At 36.1% G+C, this 26,115-nt stretch overlaps 1 protein-coding gene across 1 annotated transcript in view; it reads right to left on the bottom strand.

Moving 5' to 3' along the window:
- FRMD3 (FERM domain containing 3) overlaps nt 1-26,115 on the bottom strand; it is a 130,422-nt gene that overhangs the window by 8,488 nt on the left and 95,819 nt on the right. Inside the window, exons 7-13 of the mRNA XM_066569459.1 lie at nt 16,542-16,629; nt 14,603-14,691; nt 12,332-12,395; nt 11,266-11,354; nt 9,335-9,409; nt 8,707-8,775; nt 5,404-5,525 (exon numbers count right to left, since the gene is read on the bottom strand). Of these exons, the coding sequence (XP_066425556.1) occupies nt 5,404-5,525; nt 8,707-8,775; nt 9,335-9,409; nt 11,266-11,354; nt 12,332-12,395; nt 14,603-14,691; nt 16,542-16,629 (596 nt within the window). The remainder of the gene's footprint in view (nt 1-5,403; nt 5,526-8,706; nt 8,776-9,334; nt 9,410-11,265; nt 11,355-12,331; nt 12,396-14,602; nt 14,692-16,541; nt 16,630-26,115) is intronic.

The raw sequence follows: 26,115 nt of genomic DNA, 5'->3' as shown, positions 1-26,115 counted from the left end.
AATGAAATTATTCTGTATCTAGAAAAATAAACCAGATAAAGTTACAAACTGGAAAACTCAACTACTGCATTCAGCTTATATTCAAAATCTACTATGTTCTAGTTTAACAACTATTTAGTTTTGTCATAAATTACTATAGTTCAAAGTGTTTCCCCCCACCTCAGTCACAGAAAAATACAAAGGCAAAATTCCAGTCCCTCATTTGTTACCAATTAACAAATAAATCTACAATTTTCTGTAAGTTAATACAATAAATTTATGTTTTGTCTCATTCATTCTCCATTTGCCACTTCATTCTTGTCAGTAATTTGGTCTTATTCTCTGCTGTACATGTAATTTACAGTACAGTTCCTTTCCAAGAAACAACTATTAACTTAAACTGGGGTAAGAGGGTTTAAAAAAGAGGTTTGAGTAAAATAAATGTAAATTTACCAGCCCTTCTGGCTGTGATCTTGGAGCCATGCCGCAGTAAACGAATGCACACTTCCTTGTTGCAGTGGTTAACCATCCGCAAATGAATGCTTCTCTTGGTTTGGATTTTTACAAGACATTTCACCATGTTGACTATTAATTCCTCTTCTCAAAGTCTTGTAAAAGCTCTAGCCATACCAGCTTTGACCTTTTATTAAGTTCCCACTGAGTTTTGAGAGACTAACACACAGGTTACCCTCAATGAATCAAATGACAAGCTTCTAACATCGCCAACAAAAATATCCCAGCAGGGAACAGAACCAGAGGTTATTTTTAAACATTTCCAAATGCCTCATGATGTACAATACAAACTTTCACAGCACCCATCTCAGTTAGCAGTTGCTAGCATAACAGCTGAACCACACACAGAGGCATAAAAATATCTAAGGCACCAAAACATAGTGCAGTTAAAAAAGAGGGCAGCATCCATAACCCCATTATTTTTCTAAAATGCTTTAATATGCCAGTAATGTCAGTTCCCCATCACTGCCTGAAATTATTTGTGAAACATGTAAATACAATGGAAAAATCCCATGCTGTGCTTACAAATCTTACCCACAAAGCAAACCGGTGAGACCAAAATACATTAATTTCTAGTCTAGAATAAAAGCCTGACCTGCCCATGTAAAAGAAGAACAGAAAATTTCTAAGACTGGAAAAAAAAATTCTCTCTTTACATATGAGCTCCAGTTCCTGCTTGAGGACAGTTGTTGGACAGATTCTCCTTGGACAGAAAGAATTGTTGTTTCAGAAGGCTGGGCACTTCCCTGTTGCTGCCCAGCAGAGATATACAGGTTCCCAAAAATGCATGATGCACCTATGCTCGCTGCTGATAACTTGCTCCAGCTAGGAGCTGGAAGGCAATCATATGCATAACATCACACTATCCTAGTGGGAAGGAAACTCTTTCCTGGTACACCAAAGCCACAGAGAAGAGACAAACTGGAAGGAGTGTACTGGTGGGGATGTAGTCTCTCACTTCCCAGAGAACTCATCTGTAATGTTTATGACATTGTACTACCTGAATCCTTATTATCTGACGTCCTTGTTCTCTTTGTTCCAAAAAATCAGTGATGTGTGTGCAAATATGTGGGAAAGAGAGCAGCAGGGGAAGGAGTCCTGCAAATGTCTATTTTACACCCAGCTGTTTCTCTCATAAAAGACATCTGCTTCAATTAAGATTTTTGGAAAGCATTTTTATAATGGCTCCTCTTCTTACACAGCCTGTATAGTACAAATATCCAGCAGAGGTCCTGTTTTCTTCCTCTGCCAGAGCAAAGATTTCTCTCTTCCTTTCCTTCTCTGCAAACACTTTTTTGTGGGTGTGAGGAAAGGTCAAGTACCCCTTTGCTTCCTATCTCCATTTTTTCACCCCTTCAAAAATAAGATTCTGTCTTCTTTTCTCATTTTTATTCTCATGACTGTCAGAAGAGCCAAAACAGGATCATTAAATCCTAACTAAAAGGGGTTGACTCTTCATTGTGTACACGGCTACAAAAACTAGAAAACATGAATTTTTACAAAAATCTAACCACCAATGTCTTCAATACATAAAGGAAGGCCTATACAAGGACTCAAGTGTCAGCCAGACAAGGTTGTGAAAGATTTCCAACATTTAAAACATTTCCAAATGCCTCATAACATTGCAAACTTCCACAACATCCATCTCAGCTAGCAGTTGCTAGCATAACAGCTGAACCACACAGAATTATAAAAATATCCAAGGCGTCAAATCTTAGTGTAAGGGGAAAAAAGGCCAGTGTATTCCTACATACTGATGTTGAGAAGTAAAATCCATAGTTTATGTTTCATGTGACCATGTTTATGTAAAAGAGAAATAACTGTGTTAATTTCAAATTGCTTCCCATAGTTTTATCTACCCATAAGTAAGGGAGAAATCTTAAAATCTTACAACTGACTCAGAAACTCTGAGTCTATATTAACTCTCTATATTAACTCTCAGCAAGAGACTATCTAAAAAAAATTTTAAAAGTTGTACCTACAAAAGCTCCACATGACTCTCCTCTACAACCAAATTTTACACAGCCAAGCACCCACACAAAGACAGACAATTAGACTTATGGCAGCAGATGTGTGCTCAATCCTGCTCATAGAATCATTTAGGTTGGAAAGATCATCAAGTCTGTTAACCAGCACTGCTGTGTTCACCACTAAGCCATGTCCCCAGGCACCACACCCACACACCTTCTGAACGCTTCCACGGAGGTTGTTGGTTCAACCATGTCCCTGGACAGTCTGTTCCAATGTCTGACCATCCTTTTGGTAAGAAAATTTTTCTTACATCCAAACTAAACCTTGTCAGGCATAATGTGAGGCCACTTTCTTTTGTCTGTTATTTATTACCTGGTAGACAAGACTAATCCCCACCTGGCTGCACACTCCTTTCAGGGAGTTGTAGAGAGTGGTAAGGTCACCCCAAGCTGCCTCAAGACTAAACAACCCCAGGTCCCCCAAGTGCTCCTCACAGGACTTGTGCTCCAGATCCTTCACTCACACCAGTGCCCTTCTCTGGACATTCTCCAGCCTCTCAATGACATTCTTGCAATGACAGACCCAGAACTGAACACAGGATTTGAGATGCAGCCTCACCAGCACTGAGCATAGCTCAGTTCTTGCTCCATGTGTAGTTGAACACATTATGTTTCTTGCAGTCCTGCTATACAGATTCTGTGGCTGCCTTCTTTTTACTGTATGATTTTGGTGAGACAGACTACTGCCTTTGCAGATGCAAGTCCATTGTCTCCAGATTTTCTAGCACCAGATGCTATCACCGCTTCACCTTTTTGAGTAGACTATTTTTTTAAAAAAGGCAATACCATACCTCTCCAGTCACAGGATATTAATGTAGTTTTGACAAAATGATGAAAGCTTCTTTTTGGTGACCTGATACTTCTGTGCTGAGATTTCATACACGAATTATTGATCTGATAACACTGACTTTTGCCTTTTGAACAACAAAATGAAAGTATGCTTCACTGGGCTGAGACATATACAGAGATACCAAGGCTATTTCATGTCTGTAGCACACTAAAAGCAGTCTCCCAAGGTAGTCGTGTCTGTCTCAGGGCTGGATGCCTCCCCTTTCCCCACCTCCTGCTCATGCCCTTACCCCAGCACAGGACCTTGGTTGACTCTCTTGATGATCCAGTCAATAGTTGAGTCAGGCAATAATAGGAGACTGCACAGTTAAGGGGTTTTTGTTTGGTTTTTGGGTTTTTTGTTTTAATTTGGTTTGCTGTTGTTGCTGGGGTTGGTTTGGTTTTGTTGTTTTGAATTTATTTTATTTACTTTTTATTTGGTTGGTTTTTGGGTTTTTTGGTTTGTTTTTTTGTTTGTTTGGTTTTGGGATTCTTTTATGGGTTTTTTTGTTTTCTTGTTTTTGGTTTTTTTGGGGGTTTTTTTGGTTGTTGGTTTATTTTTTAACTCCTTCTCTTAGTTCACACTGTTGTGATCAATGCTGGTGCAAGGGAGAAGGTGGGAATCCACAGAAGTGGATGTTGGGAAGAGAGCCAGCATCACTGTCGAAGAGCTGTGAGATCAGTTCAAGCTGCAATTTGATAATATAGCCAAGTTTTCTGCAGGAAAAGACTGTAAAAGTCTAAATACTGTTAACTTAGCATCTGGTGATATTTAACAACATATAAAGTATGCAGTTAAATACCACCAGCAAATATGTCTATTAGCTCATCATAGCAACAACAATCTGTCTGACTGAAAGGAAATGTAATTTTCAAATTTCGTAACACAAACATTTAAAACAAGCACTGTCGGGTGAGCATATAGCAGCAAGTCACCAGTTTCCAAAAATGGATTTCATTGCCTAGAGTTTTAAGTGTGGTTACAGGATACAGAGCAAGCTGTTGTTGCTCTGCAGTGGTGACAACTGCCCAGAGGAAGCACAGTGGTGATACTTGGCTGCTAGAAGGCAAATTCTCCGTTAAAACTAACAGCTGCTACTACTAATTGTAATAAAGTACGAACACAGACAATGTAATTCACCCTGTACTTGCTACATTCAGTGTCCAAACTCTGAAGAATGAACAAAACATGTTCATACAACTCCTATAAAATAAAATTAGGACATACTCCCATGAAAAGGAAGATACTCACTCAGCTTTTTTCTGGTTTTCATTGATTAGAACAAAGCAACAGCAAATATTGTATTTCCCAACCTCTGAAACAATTACCTCACTGCATCTCAAGCAAGAACTAGTGTCAGATTTTGTTTGGTTGGCTTTATTTTAATTAGGACAAAGGCAATTATCCCTATTTAAGCTGACAATGGTGTTCATGTCATTGTTTGTAGTGACTGTATCTCAAAAAGAAAGGTGTTCAATATGATATTAAAAATATCAAGAAATAAAGAAATACATGCAAAACATTGTTATACAGAATAAATCCAGACTTATCTTCCAATCATGTCCCATTTTGTCAAAGAAGATAAATTAAAGATCTTTCCCAGCTGATCTGCAAATAATGTCCTTTTTTTTTTTGTCAAGGAAATTAAATTGGCAGACTAAAGCAGAAAGAAGGAAATATGAAAGTAAAGAGAATCAAGAAAAACAAAATATCCAGCAGTAAACAGCCAGCTTTCACTCCTGAATGACTGCTGACACTATTCAGAAAAAGGTGCCATCTTAACTATTTATTTTCTAAGATCCTTTTACCTGACAGTTTAAAAGATTTTTTGAAACAGAAATCAAATAGCAGTAACTTTCCTCACCACATATCTCTCATAAGGCTAATGCACTGCTTCTTGAGATAGTGATCATTACTGGGAATGACATACAGAGGTTTAATGATCAGGAATACCTAATGAAAATGATTATATTTTTTCCACATCCCTGAGTCAGTATCACATCTTTTCCCATATGCTTTGTAGTAAATATCAGTGGGAATTGGGTGACTCACCTTCATCTGAAGGAACCTCTTCCTCCTCACAGGGAGAAGGAAGAAGAGGCTGCAGAGGTTCCATGTTGATTATGAGTTGCTTGTTCAAGGATGGAGAGCTGCGACTCTGGGTGATGCTCGTTCTAAAAGAATGGGGAAAACAAGGTCAGTTTGCTTACTAGAAATAGCTGCAGTCCAGTAGGTCTCATCTCAGAATCATTTTGCATAAATTACTAGGCCTTGAGCTGTTGTATAAAGCTCTACACATTGAATGCTGCTTTCAGCTGTGTTGCGTTGCACCCTCCACAGATGTAAACATTTCAACATCTGAAGTGTGAGAGAGGTTTTGTGCAGATCTAGCTCCTTTACACTGCCTGACTTCCTTTCGTCTCAGGCAGGATTTCATTGTGTTGCTCCTCTCCACAGCTCACAGCAAGCACTAATATTTGGATTCAAGGAAGGGAAAAGTTGTTCCATTGCCTCCAGAACTGGAGAAAGGATTTGTTACAGTTTGAGCACTGAGGAACAAAGACTAAAGCAGGAACAACTGTATTCCTGTGGTTTACAGATACAGAGTGCTCTCACTCGTGCCCACGCACCCCAGATGCTGCCTCTACACCATGACTCCCAGCACTCACACTGGTTTTCTTTCTTGTCTTACTTCACTCTAAGAGGCTTTCCTGGTAGCAGGTGTTAAATATGCTCTGGAAAGTTTTAGGAATGCTGCTGATTTTCTTCAGTCATTATGCTTATTAGCCTAAAAATATATTACTGAGAATATAAAATGGCTCTTTTGAATATGTTATCTAGAATTTACATGATACAGGCCTGAAGCAAGAGCCCTGCAGTAAATCTTAACCATTATATTGTAAAATATTTACTTTGACAAAAACAAAGATGAAATGGAAGAGTATCCTACTTAACTTCAAGTGGTATGTTGATACAGTGATGAAGTTTCACAAAATGCATTTCAAGTCTGCACAAAAGGCTCAACTTAAAATTCCACATAAACAAACTGAACAAAGAACCTATTGCAAGTCAGAAGACGGAATTGTGTGTTGCTGAAGGTTTAGGTAAACTTGGGACACAGGTGTACAACTCTTAACCCACACTACCTGTCAGTAAATATTCTGTGGGAATAAACAAGATTTCTTGCTCAATTGACATGATTTCATGTGCCATAAAACATGCCCAAAGATATTTATATCCTTATTTGTATTCTCTGATAACTATTTAGTTTAAATTTTCACTATCTGCAGAGGGTTTTCCCTCAGGATATTATAATTATAGTAACTCCAACCCAATGGTAAATCCATAGGCTTTTTATGCAGACACTGAATCTTTGTTCTTGTTGTAAAAAGCTCTCAAACAACTCCCAAAATACAAGTTGTGCCTGGGAGCACCCATAGGCTTCTGATCCATATTTATTTACAAAGATCCCTCCTTCAGGCATGCCCTGGAAAAAAAAAGTGATATCATTCATTTTGTGCTTGGCAGAAGAGCTTGCCACTGCATTAATCCTGCATGATGACACAGATTTTTCAGTACACAGAGCTTTAAGTGTAATATCCAAACACAGAGATTCTGAGCAATACCCTCCTCTCAACTGCATGTTCCTTTCTTAATGCAACCATGGTACAACTGAATTGACTTTGAGGGTGAGAGCACAGGGAGGAAAAACTTTATATAGATATAGAGATACACAGATATACAGATATATAGATATATAGATACATTGATATATAGATATATGTTTATGTTCAAATATTTTTTCTGAATGTTTTGCTTCTGATAAATGATGAAAAGCCATCATTTCCTCTTCCCAAATCCTCTTTCTCAAAGAAGCTTTTTTTAAAACATGCCTCTTTTTTTGAGCTGAAAAATTTCTATATTTTTTGCCTGCTTGTGCTTTTAGAAGGATCAGCTACCTCTGTCTCCCATTTCACAACCTGAGCTATAAAAGCACCTGAAATCATTATATTCCTTAGTCTTTCTAAGAAACTGAACTTGGAGCTTCCATAATATTATAATTGCAAGCTTTGTCAGAAGGTTAATGATAAAAGAGATACATTGCTATTTATGGATGTTAAATCCATATAATGTTGCTTTATAAACTTAATTGTTCTCTGATCTTTATGGACACTAAGTTTTAAATTATGTGTTTAAAATACTTCTAAATATAGAAATCAAAGAAAAGAAAAATACAAGATAAAAAATAAATGTATGAAAATATTTTCTTATCCTGGAACAAAGAAACCTCTTGGATTGTATGCAATAAGCTATTTCCTAAGGCGAGCAACTATTCTCATTTAATATGCATTTGTGTGCCCAAGTACTTTATACTGCCTCAGTGATGCATCTATATTCTACCTTCTGTGTTATCATTTAACACATTCTAGACCTTCAATTACCTAATTTTAAAACATAATCTGGAAAAACATGTCTGAAAGCATGCCTGCATGGCCTAACTATTAATTGCATAGTGTGACTGGACAGCATATTATAAATATTTACTGAAAATATATTCCCATCTTTTAGTAAAGACAATCTACTTTTATCCAAAATATAGACAGAATAGCAAGATTCAATTAAAAGTAAAGAATGTGTATTCCCCCCAAACATGAAATCTCAGCAAAAAAGGGAATATGGCTATAGAATATTGAGACTGCTAAGTAACCTTTTTTTAAAAATGGTTGCAAAGAGTCTTCCCTGATGACCTCCTTCTTTTCTGAAGAGCTTTCTCCAGGTTCTTAGGAGTTTTTACTGTCACTACAATGAGTGATAAGGACCCAAAAGCATTAGTTTGCTTTCAAGGTTTAGCAGCCTATTTCTCACAAGCCAAATTTTCCTCTGAAAAAAAGATTCTTGAATATTTTTTCCTCTTTACTGAATGAACTTCATGCTTTTTAATCTGACTGCATTATGGAAAAGGTATGAAGTATGCTTTGAAACATACCTATAAACATATAGAAACCAAGAACTTCCAAAATCAAACAAAATCTAGGAATGAAATTAGAGTGTACTTTTCTGTCAGGATCATGTAATAACAGCTTATGCTGGAACACAAAAAATAATATAGGTTATCAATCTGACTGATTATTTAAACTCAGCTTCAAAGCAGCACAGATTAGGTTCTCCTTTATAGGAGACATTTGTCTGAATTTTGAGACATTGTCAGACACATATTTCCTAAGGCTTGCATGCGTAGTTGTGGAAGCTCAGAATGACAGCAATTGCAACTGATAGAAAACGAGGGGAAATATTTCACTAGAAAGCAATAATACTCCCTAGTCCTAAACTTTAATACTGAACATCAAGACATACCTGTGAACTTCAGGAGGTTCCCTCTGGATTTTAGAGCTTGCCTCCACAACTTCTTTGGCTACTTTTCCACTACATTAAGAGATGAAATTAATATTCAAGTAAATACTAAGATACATGCCAAGAACTACATAAATGTAGAAAATTAGGTTACATTAAAAAAAATTAAAATAAAGGGGGAAAAAATTGCAATAAAGTGCATAAATAATGTTCTAGAATAAAATTGTGCTGACTACTTGCCCACAAAGCTACCACAAAAAAAGCAACTTTTTGTAGTAGAACACCAGGGGTTGAACTGAACTATCTATCTCACACCTGGTTCAGAGCTGCCTAGCTGCAGGGGGCATAAAATCTCTGCACTGGCCACACATTCTAATTTTTACAGAAGATGCACCAAAAGTGGAGCTATCTGCTGGTGGAACTACTCTTGACAGAAGTGTCTGTGTGAAAACTCCTGCTTAATTTTTGAGTGACACTAGAAAAGGCAACAGGAAGATTTTCAAATCTTGACATCAGCTAGGCATGAACAGACCCTCCAGCAGTAACAACCCTGAATTTGCCATGACTAATTACTTACATTTTCTTACATCCTGAAATGATTTAATATGAATAAGAAACAGCAAACACCCACCTATATCGAAATCTACTGCCTTTAAAAAATATCTTGCTGCTGGACATTGTCTTGATCTGACTGGATTTTGCATACCTTGGAAAAAAAATAAGAGAGGCTGTCACCTTTTTGAGGACATGATAAGCAAAAATGAACAAGGCAAACTACAAGCTTTGTAATTTTTATACCATAAAGTAATATTCAAAAAATGAGCTTTTCAATTTTTTAAGGCCTTTATACAAAAAGTGAAGCACACATAAAATCATTCAGACAGCACAGAATGGCTGAACATGGAACAAGTGATTGTCATAAGAACAAGAAAATTAAATGCAGACACTTGCTGCATCTCTATGAATTTTCATTCCCATGATGAAGGAAAGACCACGGTATACCAAAGACTCTGAGACGTGTGTCTTAACACCAGCATGTTTTGGGAAAATATGGCTATTTCTGCTTTTCCACTAGGAAAACAAAGAAATAATAAAGCCAACAACTTGTCTCCTGAAGTAGGTGCTTCTCCAATATCTCTATTCAATCTTTCTATCTTTATCCTAAGCTATAGGCTATTTTATCCTACCTTTTCCTCTTGCTGAGTAGAGGGAGTGAAAGAGCAACTGTGTAGGCATCTGGCATTTAGCCAAGATCAAACACCTAAATTATGTATTTGTGACCAAAACCCAAATAGTTAATATTACTGCCATTTCACAACAAGAGCAGAGAGGTGATATTCCTGTGAGCCTCCCCGACCCATTTTTACACTGAGCTAATTTCTACTCTAAGTAATTTGTCTTCATTAGGGGGATATCATCTCCTATTCCAAATTTATTTCTTGTAACATGAAATGAAACTACTCAAACACCATGCAGTATTTTCCTACTTAAATCTACTTACAACAGAAAATGCTTCTGGATAAATTTCAAATTAGCCTTTATTTATAGACTATATTTAGGCTTGATATAGTCTCAAGCACAGTAAATGTTGACATAGAGAATTAACAAATGCATTTTGCCAGTTCCTATTTCCTGTTTCTTTTTTTCTATCCAATTGAATGTATCAGTTGGATAGATTATATATTATTGTATCACTGTTGAAACGAAAGGGAGTCTCTTCTCCAAATTAAAGCAGGTCATTAACATTCAGGTTAGAAGATACATTTTTTCCTACTTCTTTTTTATTTACCCTTACAGCAGCTCCCTGGTGTGGCTGTGTGCCAACACAGAAACAGTAATATTTCTTAAATATGTGAGAGCCTGTAAGGAAACACTAAGTAGCAAGAATAAAAGCTACATGCCTAGAGGGAAGCATCAATAAACAGACCTTACAAAGTCAGTGGAGGGCAGAAAGAATGCAGAGGAGTTTTTAATGAGGAATTATTAATAGGGTCTTTTTCAGGGAATAAGGAGGTAGATACTACTTTTATTTTTTGTCACTTTACAGGCTTTTTATGTATAACAAGATCACAGATATCTTTCAAAATGTGTCTAAGAACATTTTCTTTTCTTCCTTAAATCATTAAAGAGAACTGTTTATTTTTCAATCAACTCTTACTAAGCCTTGGATTTCAAGTGGAAGAACAATTACCTCTTGGCAGAAGAGCCCAAAGAATCAAGCATGACAGATTTTTTCCCTTTATTCTCAAGATATCCTACAGCTGGGCTAAGATTAACAGCTATGCTCCCAGACACAAGTACAGTACTCTGTCCATCCAATATCTCACTACAGAGCAGCAAAAGCATTGTGCTGGAGCCAATACCTTCCTGTCTCATTTATATTTTAAACAATTTCTAATACTGGCTTGAAGTGAAATAATATTCCCCATTAACTTGCATATTTTCTGTTTACATTTTGCCTTCTGTTAGCTAAATGGAACATTTCACAATGAACAAACCTCTACTCACACACTTTTTTTTTTTTTTACTTTTACTATAGATAATGACTTCGGGTGTACGTACTTGTAAAAAGCCTGGTTCTCCACCCCACACTTCCAAAGATGCTTGCAGGCTGCTGGTGTAGAGGTATGGAATGACAGCACAGCCTTCTTCTAAATGCAAGGAAAAGAAAACAAATGAAAGAAGTGAAAATGTTGAATTCTCAGTGACTGAAATAGCTCTACCTGATGGCATCACCTTTAACCAGATACACTGAAGACCAAGTTTTCCTATATAGTGTAGATCTGTGGCTCACCCACAGATGCACGATCCATACATAGCTGATATTTAAAAAGCCCAGGCAATTTTTTCAGAGAAAAGGAGATGCTTCAAGGGGGGAAGGAAGAGCATATGTACAAGTGGCCTTTAAAACAACTGTTTACTGGTCAAAATCGAGTGAGGGAAATCTCTGGGTTCAATATTCTTTGCTGCACTACTTACCACCCACCTCTCCCTCCTCTCCACCATTTAATGTCCTACCATCAAAACCTCCTTGCAACCACATGAGCAGTTGTGATACCTCTGGCATTATTTCCTTCCTTCATTTTTTTTCCTCATCTCCATTCAAAACCATAACCTTAGGCTATATCAGTCTGATCTAGGGGAAGAACTGATGTAGGCAAGTCTCTAGGATTTCAATGACAACAGCCCAATGATAGGACCTAATTACATGAGATACACTCTAACCTTCTTAGCTCACCAAGATTTGATGATGGGACTGTAATTGTCAGAAAAATACCTCACATTGATCCAGGTATCAATGCTTACTTGAGTTTGTAATCATGTACAGATATCTTCTGTACTTTAGAGTGAGTGAGTACAACTTTAGCACTTAAAAATAAATTAAACCTCAACTCCAAAGGTGTCCAAAACCACAAACAATCCACACAGCCCAATGTGAATATTAAGTGAGAAATGTCTCAACCCTTTGCAAATTAGACATTTTTTCGAAAATTACTCACATTCATTCATACTCTATATTTTAGTTACAATATTAAGTACAATTATTGATAGTTTGTTTACTTAAAAACATATGTCTCATACAATCTTAATCAAATACAGAAGTTCTGTAAAAATGTTAAAACACAACCTCTTTCTGAGCTCCAAACACATAAAATGTCTTCCCTTCAAATTTCAGTTTGTAGACATCACACCTAGAAAGAGAAAAAATATTTGAGTATCGGAAAAACAAGATAGAGCTATGAATAAGAAAAGTAACTAGCCTGTAACTTTTCCTAATTAACAAAGTCAAGCAGGCAATCAAATGACAAAAGCCCTCTACAGGCCTTACAATATTTAGGATAAAATTATTTAAGAGTTTAATTTTTTTGAGAAGATAAGTCCAGACTATTTCTTTTACATCCTTATGTATCTTCACAGAGTTAAATCTGTCTACTGGAAAGTGAAGAGGAAATTAAAGGTAGAGAGAAGCCTATATTTATATTATATTTACAGCACAGTTTGTAATTCCTCTTACATCTTAAAATCTTACAATGTCTATTGCAATTAAGTTGAGGGAAAGATAATATTCTTTTCTCTATATTAATTTATCTGATGCTTCACATCACACTTCTTAGTAACAGAGCACAACAAGAAGAAAAAGAAAATGTTTGGCAGCATTTGTTATAGACAGGCTTTTTGAGTTGCAAAATTTATATCAAAATTTAATTTAATCAAGGTTAAGTGCTCAATCTTCATATGGAATAACAGTGAACCATAAAAAGGCAATGTCATGCCTCTGCTTAAACTGTAATGGATATTTTGTCATTACCAGAGTTAAAATGGAGCCATTGCTGTTTTTGACAAATTTCCCTAAGGGTTTTGGATATCAGAGTTGAAACAGGAATAATCTTGGAGGTAAGGACAATGCTATACCTGAAACTTTATAACAAGTGTTTTCCTTTTACATGAGAAAACAAAGAATAATTGAGAAAGCTTTTACATTGAAAAGAAAATCTTAAATAAAAATTTGGGTTTTATTGTGTAGTGCAAATTTCAGCTAAAATAAGTTACAGCTATTAGCACTCATTTCTAGGCCTCTGAAATGGAAGAAGCAGTGCATAGTGTTCAGATAAAACTCACCAGACTGACTTTCAGCCTCTACTGTAACACTGAGAATTTATTGGCTCCTCCTCCATCACTGCTTTATTTTTTATCTGGTTTACATATTAATGCACTTAATAAGTATACCTGGATCGCCCAGAGGATGCATTATCCTGAAGTGACATGAGAAGCTAAATGCTGTGAGATTAATTTCCCACAGTATGGTGGGCACACGCTTGCCAAGGGCTACTCTCTCCTCAATGTGCCATAGACTGACATAACTGTTATGTTTTCCTTGTGCCAAAACCACAAACCACTGAAGTACTGTGACCACAGCTACCCGCAATTAACCCTGGGAAAATTGTACTGTAAACCCATGATTATAAATGGATGGCTGTTGATAGGTGTGTCCCCAGAGCTCCATAGGGAACTCAGTTGTACAGACAGGACTGTGCTGATTTTACACTTCTGAAGATTTCAGGTTATTCAACACTCAGAGAAGTTTCTACAGATATGCAGCAAGGAGCCCAGCTTCATCTTTTTTTCACCTTCTGCCTGTCTTGATCCCACAAGACAGGCTGAGAGCTCAGAGATAGAACATTTACAACTGTTGGTATGCATGTAGCTGAAGGGCTAAGATGAGATTATCAGTGTCTAAGCATGACTGGTCACTTTTCACCACACTGGTGAGGGTGTGGCCAGCTGCTCTTAACATCATTTGCAGGAGCTCAGTTTTACCTCTTCCTCAAATGTGGCTGAGTGAGGCTAACAGATTAAGTAAGTCCAGGAGTTCAAATAAAAGCAAAACCAGACTAACCAAAGACAATTGCATAAGTACTCATTTCTTTAAAAAAGAGACTTAAAAGAAATTCAAATGCATTCTCACCTCTTCCTCCTCTGTTTACCAAATAAGCTCTTTTATGGTTTCAAATTGAGGATAATTAAATGAACAAATTGCAATATTTCCAAAAGTAAAATAGATTAAGGTGGGCTCTTTGCCAGTAAACCTCACTGGTGATTTACAGATAGCTGAAAAATCAACGTGCTCCGTTTCGGCATTTGTAAATTATATTGACTATTGAACTCTGTGGAATAATTTTCACTGGGAGTTGAATGAGACTAAATTGTTATTGTTGTTGTTATTGTTGTAGTTGTAGTTGTTATCTAAAATCCTTTAAACAGAAACATAATGGGGCAGGAAAGGTAATAGTCACATGGCTCTCCTTAAAGACAACAAATGCAGGTGAAGATGGTAGGAAGAGAAGACACAGGAGAAGATATGCTTTTTCATTAAAATACTATTACATCATATGCTTACCATTTTAATAAATGAATTCTTTTATTACCCTGGAAAACTACAAATCCTGCAGCTGTGAATCCTAAAAATGTAGTTGTCCCAAATGAGTCCTTGAAAGAGAAAAAGAAACATAGCAACATAACTTTCCCCTCATCCAATGAGGTATTTATTACTGATACTGAGGTATTTCTTACTGATTTTTTACTGATAGCATAAATTGTTACTCCATTCTAAATTACCTTTATTTTGTTCTCCGCTTCAAAACAAATTTTGCCTTTAAAATATACACTTATAAAGGAAAGGACAGCCCTTGCAATAAAGACCTCATTTACTTCTAGGCATTTGAATAACAATATCTTATGCTTTGTTTACCTCTACCTGTAGCTGATGACACCAGGGACCTCTTAGGTAGACTTACCAAATTTATTTGAAATGTACTTCTGTGTATGTCCCATTCTTAAAAGGAGGACTAACTACAAACCAGGGATTCATATCTGCTTCAACACTGATATTTTTTAAGATTTCACAATACATTGTTCCTCTGCAAGGTGTCGTGTTGGAAGTACTACTGACAGACAGCATTTACTAATATAAGCTTCTGTGAGTTCTATACTCATGGACTCTTCAGTACAAACCAGAAGAAATAGTGGTTGCCTTTCAAATAGAAAAGAAAATTTTTAAAATATAGCTCCACTATAAAAGTTCTGGCTTATCATTTTTGATTAATGATTAAGATGAGTTTTGTATTAACTGGATTTTCTGTCCATCCCAACTTCCACAGCCTCATCTTGATAAAAATAATCAACTTTATTGTGCCTTATGTCTTAACAACAAAGTAAAGGGGAACAGAAACAGGGATGGTTCTGGAGCAGCAGCCACAGCACCAAATGGAGCATGTCATAAGGAGCCTGCCAAGGACCTTGCTTTGAGGTTCACTTCCAGAAGACTGACAAATTTTCCTCAGGCATGGGTGATGAACCTCTGATTGGCCCCCACACTATAAGCCCCGCCACACAGGTAAAGAAGTAATTCTGAGCCAGTTATGCCTTAGTTTTTGGGATACCTTTTGAAAATCTGCAGTATAGTTTCAAAGCAAAGTTTACTGCATCGCTCACTTCACTTGGGTTTACTGTCTCACTGAGCCAGACCATGTGTTTCACACAGGAGCACTATTCCTAACAAAGTACATAGACAATCTTACACAGTTTTGTGTTAGGGCTGACTGCTTAAGGATGATCACTACTAGAACGGCTAACTAAACTGTCCCAACAGAAGAGATAATACACAAGGCAAAGCAAAAGCGGCAGTTAAAACAAAAAGCAAGTCACTCTAAAAACAAACACCACAGATGAGAGAGATACAGTCGCGTAGTTAAAAATGCATGCATACAAGATAATCAGAACTGGTAATTAAGATCACCTTCTTACAGAAGATCACAAAATACCAAAGCGAGAAGTGTGAATGGGAACTGGGTTTTTCTCCTTGTACATTTGGCTTGCTGTTCTTCCTAAGATTTGCATATTTTGATGGTGTTTTAAAAACTGATCTGCATGGACGATCAATTTCTTGTCATTTTCTTGTCAAAACAATGGTGAATCCTGAAAATCTTGGCAAGCAAAAAATATTTCATACCTGGAGTAATTAAAAGAAACCTTTGCACTAAATGCAAAGAAATTATGGACTATTATCAGAGCTTATGCCATTAAAACCTACTAAATTCTCCTGTAATGTTCTTCTGCTTCCTCTGGAGAGACCCTTTTTTGGCTGATGTAGAAATGTTAGCCAGTCAGTGTTCTTCCAAGGCTTAAGCATAATATGTAGTTCCAGGGCAGATTTTTTAGAAATTGCTGACTATTTGCACCTTGATAAAAACCAGAGCTAAATCAATTCCATTACTAGCTCTTAACTAAATGTTAGTAAAAAGAATGTTTTATTAAAAGTCAGTAAAAAGGACTGTTACCTTGCAAGGATGAGGATCAACACCATAAGTTTCCAAAGAATTTGCTTTAAGAAGCAAGTTAAATTCAGCAACAGCTGGGCTCTGACCTCTGAAATTACAAAAGAAAATTGAGTTTGACAGCAAAAAGAAATAGGAGAAAAAGACTTATTGACTGGAGAATTTAAATGCCTAAAGACAGAGGAAAGTTTTTACTGACATTCAAACTATTTCAACCATGTTTTGTTTGTAATAAAAAGACAGAAAACTTTTCATATAATTTCTTCTGCTGAATTGTATGGTGCCTGATGTTTTCAGGTAAATTCTGAGGATTTTTTTTAAATCCTGAGATAACAACAACAAAATTATCTCATATTTTGAAAGTATTTCTTGTCTTTTGATATACCCTCATGTCAGCCTGATTATGAAATAAACCTCAGCATCTTTGTTCCACAAACTCTTGCTCCCCATTTCGTTTAAAAGGATTGTGCAGATTAACAGACATTCCTTCCAGTGCAGGGTATAAACACAGCAATCATATTACACTGCCTACTCAGATGTATGTCTAATTATAGCAGTGCCTGCTACCAACATGATAGCTCAGAATCTGTCAGCATTTCCATTTATACACCCCTATTTTTAGGGTGTCTATAATCAACAGCGAATATACACTAAAGCCCGAAACATGACATGAAGACTTGGGGTCTAGAGTAAGTTTTATCTGATATTTATAGAGATTTCTTTATCTCTAACACAGATTTACAATGCCCGTTTGGAAGTGAGCTGTTTCAAGTATTATTTCATTTCTGTACCTGTACAACTAGAGTACATGATTTTGAAAGACAATATAGTTTTATGATAATGAGCAGTGCCTAGGGCCTTTAGAAAGCCAGACTTCATAAATACTTTCCATGCAAATAATAATTTTAAAAAAAAGGAAAAAGAGCCATAAACAAATTTTCAAGGACCATAGTGATAGTCATACTTTATTCTAGCCCTGAATTTTTTTGTGAGTCTAGCCTCACACTGCAAATTGTACATAGGAATTGACATTTAATACTTCACTGTATATTGTTGTAGTATAATTTCCCTGAAAGCCTGTTACTCCCCTTCAGGTAGAAAACAACAAGCATTAACATCTGATATCCAGCATCTGACCCAAAGTTTAGTTTGACAATTAAAACAACATCAAGCATGCTTGTGGACATCAAATCCTATTTTGAACCTAACAGAATGATGACCTGTGGCAATGTAAGTGTCAATAACCATTTCTGTTACAAAGTTTTAAAATTGCTCATTTTTACTTCACTGTTAATCATCTCCTAGTCAACCCCATGATATTTCTTGGGTTTCTTCAGTATTGTTTTGACACTACACAACCTTCACTTTATTTCAGACCACACTTTTGTGGATCTTTTACTTCTAAACTAAAATATATATATATTAGAGAAGAAGCGGTCTTCTTTGTCTTTCCTGTTTCAGTCTCTTTCTCACCACTTGCCAGTGGAGAAGAGCATATATTAAGTGGAACACCAAAAATTACAAATGTGTATTTACACAGCTAAGTGTAAATATTTAAGGAGAAAGCAGCACCAAAGCAGCAATCAAAACAAAAATGCTTATTTTTCCACTCAGTTTTGGTAGCTCTATTAAGCTTTTACTCCATTTTAAATACTATTAAATCACAACTTTACGTCATCGCAACTGTAAGACCATAAATGACCCCTAAAAAGACAACAATTTTATTTCATGTAACAGTCAACTGCATTTGACAGAAGTAATTAACTAGTTTGACCTAAATTTCTTTGAATAGTTATGTTGCATAGTGAAAAATCAAACAAATAGTTTGATTGCTTATTAGATATTGGGCCTTACAAAAACAAAGGACTACAAAACACATTTTTTAATCCACCTCCCTCTGCTGGTACAAAGGATAGTCAATCTTCTGGTTTCAGTGGACCAAAAAGTGGCAAGCAGTTTGTAACAAGGCGGTTTGGGGAGTTGGCATATTGAAATGGGGAAAAAACCTCAACTTGCTACTACTATTAAAGAGACATTCAAGAAAGTATTATCAGGCTCCCTTCCCATATAGCTCTGCAACTATGATGATTTTGTGTACATCCAGTGAAACAAGCTGTGTGTGGTATTTGGGGGGAAAAAAAGCCAAAGTCATGGACAAATCCAAAGACATGATCTTATCCAATTACAGACTAATCAAATGGCTACAGTGCAAAGCCTTAAAAGAACATCACAAAGCACAAGAGTCAAGGACAATATCAAATTAAAAAATCCTCATTCATCTCTTATCAAAGGATTAACATTTAAGCCTTGATAATATGCTTTTCGTGTGTAACTTAGTAATGAAATTTTTCTTACTAAATAAAAATATAACTGTAACAAATCCTATCAGCAAAGTCAACTTTTTTTTTAATCAATCACTGTTCTAACATTAGATATGCTTTTGATTTGCTTTGTTAAAAAGCCCTTAAGATTTCTATATACAACAAACAGACCTACACAAGAATTTATAGTGTACTCACTCATGCAAGTGTTTTAGAGTGGAAAAACTGGGAATATTTAGGCAATACATATTTGCTTTTTTGAAACTCAGTACTCTCAGGAAATTCAAGTCTCAGTGCATTTATTGCTTTTGACCTTATTTTTCAGTATTAATTCAGCATTAGGGGAAAGATATATTCCCTTTCTATATGTTGTAGGCACTTCTGCATCCATCTGTTGCATGGCAAAAATATTGAACAGGACAAAAAAAAGAAACTACTACTCAGAAAAGTTTCTGCATACCATACAAATGATAAAAAGTGGATTATTGGTGAAATTAGAGTTCCACAGCCATTAGCTCTGAATTAATTATTCAACCTCTAGGTTGAATAATCCAAATTAATCAAATTAATCCAAAAGTTCCTAATAAAATTTTAATGAAACAAATACTTCAACAGAACACTGAGAAGTATGCAACACACTCTGTTTTAACTTGGGGCTCATGAGAAGTATGCACTAGAGGATGTAAAAGCTCCTTTTATCACCCAAAGGGCAAGGAAGCTCAACAGGAAATAACTTCCAGGATGTGTCACAGTGATGGTCTATTTGCTTCACTCACTGCCAATATGAATTCATTCCAGAAGTTTCTCCCCTTCATACCTTTCCTTTGAAGTACGTAGCTGTTACATACTAAAGTCATAAATCTTAGTGCAAGTTAAGGATGAAATACCAGAGGATTGAGTATTAACTCCCTTTGACAAAGAAAACAATGTAGCAAAAACAGCAAAGAAAAAGCATTTTCAATACTATTCTCATCCTCCTTGTTCCTGAGTGCTATTAGAGAGGTAATTTGATTTATCTTCTCTGATTTTCTTACTGACTTATAAAGTGCTGTGAGATACTAGTGTTAACAAACGTAATAAAAATTACAGTCCTTCCTTTTGCCTTATCTCTACGTCAAGAAAATGTACTTGCTGCAGAATACAATAGCAATACTTTCCTAGAGTATGTCCTAGCTATGTTTAATTTCTGGACATTTACCTTTTGTAAGGTGTATTAATGTGTTTTAATAAAACCGCACATAAATATGTACATAAAGGTCTGGCCTCTAGAGATGTTACATATTAACTTCCATGCAAACCAGGGACACCAGCCACAATGCTTTAAACAACACAGGCTCAGTCTCCATCAGCCACTCTTTGCCCTGCCCTGCAATCTTGGATATATTTCACTGTGATCTCAGGAGAGACAGCAGTAACAACTTCAAGAAGGATGTCTTCCTATTAAATATTCTTGCTGTTATATCCCAGAGGTTGTAGAGGACATCTCTCAGCAGAACTGAGTTACCCAGGGTTCTAACCTAAAATAATGCAAGAACTCTGCTAAAGAATCAGCACACTTAGCTGCACAGTACACTGAACACAGAATTGCTTACCATGTGAATAAGTTTTTGGTGTTGCATCTTTAAATCTTTTTACATGTAGCTGAGACTCCAATTATCATAAAATTAAATTGCTAATGGTCTTGATCAACTTTTACTTTAAGCGCAGAATATTTTGGTAGATAGTGGAGATGTTTTTAAATAAAGTCTTTTTGCTACTATTTTTCATCACAATAATAGTGCTATGAGTCATTGAAATAAACCTGCTATGATTGCTAATATTTAAGTTGCAGTGGGAAGAATAGCACAGTAGTGGTGAAAATCTCAAAGAAAAGCACCAAATGACTACACTGGTAAGTGAAATTGCATTGTAGGCTGTAGTTCAATTTATCAGAATAATAAGGCCAGCCCAATCTGGCACTAGCAGAGGAAAGCCTTTAAATATGTCTGTATATGGTAAGAAATATTATCAGCTAGGAAGTAAGTGAATTGCTGAAGATTGCTGAAATATTCTAATCTTAGAAAGCTGCAGAACACTTTAATATCAATTTTAACTTTTACTGCAAAGCTGTTTTTCTCACAGATAGATAGAATCCCAGTAAGACCAAAATAACCACTTTAAAACAAGAATCAAACTCTTTTACCAAGTCCATTAAATGCATGCATGCTGTGATGGTATGTGCCACTTACATAACTCCTTCTACCACAATGTTTCAAGTTACTTCTGCACCTTCAGAGATCAGACTGAGATGATGTCTCTGATGTCTATGCTCAGACATTTGTATTTCAGCTTTACTTCATAAATTGATGCAGTCACACAGACAGCTTTAAGCGCATTCAAAGACAGAACTTATTTGCAGAAGAGATCCAGTTTTAATTTATCTAATATTCATTTAAAATGTATTCCCATGATACAGAGAAATCTGTAAATCAGACACATCTAGCCCATAAAGCCTTCTCCAAACAGAGAAGAGGTGAGGAGGGAGGAGGGTGCAGAGGAAATAGTTCCTTCCAGCTGATGAAGAAATCTGTACATTTTAAAATTTCAGACAGGCATTTGAAGATATCAGTGTGTTAAGTATGTAGAACCTGAATCAAAACTTCACCATTAGACAGGCAACAACTATCATGACAAAAAAAATGACATTTGCAGATCAGCATTATGACCAGTCTTCCCAGGGAATAAAGAAGTAAAAAAATGCAGTTCATGCTCAAGTGCACATAGACACAAGAAAAATCTGTCCTAAAGATAAAAAATTATCAATGTTGCCATAAATTTTAAAGTGTTTTCATCCCAAGCAGATTATCCTTTCTACTGAATACGTCCTGGAATTAGATAAAAAGAAAAATCTCATGTATGGATACATTTTTTCAGTTTTCCAAATGAGAATGAGAAAGACAACTCTTGTCTGTGAAGTCCCTTTCTCTAGATTACTGCTACAGCTGCCTCTTCCAATAAATTCCCACCTCAGCACAGAGCTTCTGGAAATATTCTCTTTACCATGCAAACATTAATCAAACAAAACAACATCTCACTCTTACTATTTTCTAGTTAGTGAAATCAGAATTATAAGAACAGTTCCATTATTTGAATTGGTTTTAAGAACACTTCTGTCAGAAGAAATATGGTTCAGAAGAAAAAAGCTTTGAGGAAATCAGCACACACGGAATGCTTCAGGGAAAGGACTAGGTGATTACATTCCAACCATCTCTCTGATTCATCCGGATTACAACTGATATGAATCCTGGAGTGAAAACACTGGGAAAATGTAGCAGAATAGAAACAAATTATTCACCTATTACACCACACACAATGATGTTTTGATACTTAGAGAATTAGTTGTTTTTCAAGCAGTGATAGTGGCCAACATACGGCCTGATAGATAAATCTAAATTACTTCACTGGAAAATTCAGGCAGCATGCGATACCGAAGCTGAAGTGAAGAAGACACTGGACTCAGCCCCCCAAAGCCCTCAGTATATTTTGTACAACCAGGAACTAAAAATACTTTGGGTCCTGAGGTCTGGAAAGCGCTTATCCCTGCAGTAGCCCAAGCCCTGCTCTGATCCAAACATCCCCCTCAGCTCCACATAAACCTCAACAGATCCTTGATCCCCAGAAAAGTGGCTTCTGTTTTCTGTAAAATGAATTGCAAGTTTTGGAACGTACTGTCTGTCCTTTGAATTAAATTCCCTTAGTGTACACGAGGTTGTTAGATACCAAAGTGATTAAAGTACTACTAGAAGCTAAATTTAAAGTGTACATGAGTGGGCCACCAGCACTATGCATAAAACCATATAATATGAACTTTTAATTGTGAGAAGCACCTAAATGAAACAAATCCACCTTATTCTGGATTAGCTAAATCAAAATTTAGTTTTAGTGCTTTTTAATGTATTCAATGTATGCTGAATTTCAATGTATACAGCATGCAAGAAGTTGTTTAATCTTGAATGAAATTATATTAACACCCACAAAGAAAAGCATTTTCTAGCAACCATTGCCAAGTCTTTTAGGACAGCCTCCTAGATTGCACTCAGACAGTAACATTTATAGTTATGCTTGCCAGATGCTCCATTGACAGCTGCACAAGAGCTGGAGAGCCACATTGGTGGAGACTGGAATATCCTGTGCTCCTGCTGGCACCACTGTAAAAGCCACATGGGAGCTGATGGGATGGCTAAGAGAACACAGTAAGAGTCAAAGGAGCACAGGAAATTGGAACGCGCTTAAATCCTCACTGAGTAGTTACAATGTAGATGATACAGCAAAGGATAAAAATGTTATATGCCTTTCAAAACAAATTTAAAAAACACTTCCCTTTTAGCTTGGATCAAAGACAAGCAATAATTTGCTACTCTGGTTTTCAAGAAAATACTCCCTTTATCTTAACATTTTTGAGATAGTTATTATCAGAAAATGGCAGTGATTTCACACCCTCAGAGGAAAATTTTCTACTCCCAAAAGACAGTCTTTCACATATGATTCCTGTAAATCATTTGATATACTAAGTAGAAACAAAAGCCTATTCAGTAACACTCAGATACCTCAAGCCTGCATCCACATTGACCATCCAAGGGAATAAAAACACCTTATATTTACCTATATGAGTTCAGCATTGAAAACAGGCATTTGAACAGGTCATGTAACTTTGAAAAAGTAAATATTTGTGGGGGGCTTTCAGATAAATTCAAGGCCTTTTGCATAACATTTCCATAAATATATGGTGCAATATTTCATATCAGAACTAAAAATTGAATACTAGTTTTCCAATGGCATATGAAATTACTTTCAACCAGTGAGTTCTTTTAAAAAAAGAAAAACAAAAACAAAGAGTCCCACTTCCCCCAGAAAAACCATACCCAAAACTAACCAAACAAAAAAAAAAAAAAAACCCCAAGGAAAAACTCTACTAAAAGATTAGTCCTATAAACATAAATTCCCTTGTTAGGGACATATGTCAATATTTCCCTTAGAAATCTTTATATTTTCTGCTGCTTAGCCTTTGGGAGCTCTGGCTAAAAGGTATCTTTCCAAAACTAGGGAACTTTATCAGAGTAAAAAACTCTGTTAAAGGACATAAGACCTGATATCAAATTCTTTAGAAGGTATTTTTTTCTTCTGTCTTTTTATTGTGTTCTGTAGCTCCCCCTCCCTTAATGAGGGAAGAATAAAAATTCACAAGACAATCACAACTCAACAAACCTGCCATGAATTTCTGTCTGTTACATTTATATTTTTGCAATTAAGTGCAACAGAAAGTCACACAACAGATTATATTTTGTTAAATCCAGTAATGACCTCATTGCCAAAACTGATAAGAAATAATGATACCCTGTCATACATCTGCTTTAAGCAATTAAAAAAGGCTTCTAAATAAAACTGAATGAGTCACTGGAAGCTGTCACAGTACCCTACTGTTGCTTCTGAGACACTCCCCTCTTGATCTTCATGCTCCTTTCTAAAGCTAAGCTCTTCCATCTTTCTGTAGGACAGAAGAAAAAGTGGGACCAATGAACAGGTCTTAAGGACATTGATACAGGATTCAGAGAAGAACTGGCCTCTTCCAAGCCCCAGGGCTTTGGTGATATGGTAGCCCAGTGCTGGAGAGATGTCATCATCTTTGTTTGTTTACACATGTGAAAAAAACTCACAGAGCTGAAAGTGTGAGATTACAATTCTGAAGGCAGATGAATGGCAGCTGGATTAAAAAGGCTCTCAGTCTCATCTGTTCAGCTAACATGTCACTTGAATACCTTGTAGGAAAAGACCTGAGGGACCCCTTGCAACTCTTAAAAATACTCACTGAGCAGCACAATATTAATTGTTATCAGAAAATTTGACTTCCTGAAGAATGCATTGAACATATTGAAACACATGTGCTAATCAATGCCAGAGGGAAGCCCATATTTTCCTATAATTTTTTTCCAGCTAGTTATACCGAAATCTGATCATCTAGTACTGGAACCCTCTCTATATACTTCATTATATGTCAGATATTTTTTATTAATTTGTACTGCTAGAATAGAGATCCATGTAATTAAATATCCATAAAAAGGTAAAACTTCCTGACAAATGACTGGCTAATGTCTGATGTAAAAAATATTAGAGGATTATCAGTTTGGGGAAAACAAAGAGTGGGAAATTACCAAACAGCAGCTACCCAGACAGCTCTGAAACTGCCTTTATTCTCTGATAATAGACAAATAGGTAAGGCACACAAGAAGCTGACATAAGCAAAGAAAACAGAAAAGAAAGATGGCAGTTCTTGAAGGCCACAAAGAGCTATGAGCCACTGAGCCTAAAATTCATAACATTAAAATTGGTAAAATAGAGAATAAAAAGCAAATTAAGGAACATATAATGAGAATATATGAGAAGAATATATGGAATATATGAGAAGAATTGTGCTATAAAACATAGATGTGTCTCAAACACCTCCAAGTTTGTTTTTGTTTGGGTGTTTTGCTTTGGTTTTGTTTTTGGTTTTTTGGTGGGGATTTTTTTGTTTGTTTTGGTTTGGGTTGGGTTTTTTTGTAGGAACTAGAAGATCCACAAGCAAAAAAAGTCAGCCTAATCAGTCATCTGATTTCCAAAAGGCAATAATGAATGGTGTCCCTTGACAAGAATACTGAAGAAATTCAGGGACATCCTCATGTGCTGAGCAACCACTGATGGAAGGAATTCAGGACCTGGAAAATTCCAGAGGGACCCGTGTGAAAGTTTACAAAGTTTACTGTCACAGGATCAGAGAGATTATACCAACACGAAAGGGGATTTAAAAGATGAGCTAAAAATATGTCTGGTTATTCATAACAGGAGAACTAGATGATTGCATGAACAAAGAATGCAGAATTACACATTCATAAAAAAGCAAAGCAACACAGAAAAATACATCTCTGCCAGTGTTACAAAATAGAAAACCAACAAGCACCGTCCCACCAGCTTTCCATCTCTTCTCCTAACTTCAGTAAAGCATGAGCCTGTTAATGAAAGACTGAATTAATCAGACTTTTCAATAGCACCTTGGCTTAACTGATGAAATATCTTTTTAAAGGTTGAATTTATCCTTTGGAAATCTGTAGACAGTGTACGGAAAAATACTGACAGTAAAATAAGTTATTCTTATTTTAAAATGTTGTTTCTATGGGTCTGTGTACTGGGCAGGCTGAACTGCTTTAAAAAATGTTAGATATAAACCGTTTAAAACATGATTT

Source organism: Molothrus aeneus, chromosome Z (genome assembly GCF_037042795.1).
Source record: "Molothrus aeneus isolate 106 chromosome Z, BPBGC_Maene_1.0, whole genome shotgun sequence".
Taxonomy (NCBI): Eukaryota; Metazoa; Chordata; class Aves; order Passeriformes; family Icteridae; genus Molothrus; species Molothrus aeneus.
The sequence above is the reverse complement of the archived record's forward strand: the minus strand, read 5'-3'. Positions and strand labels throughout refer to the sequence as shown.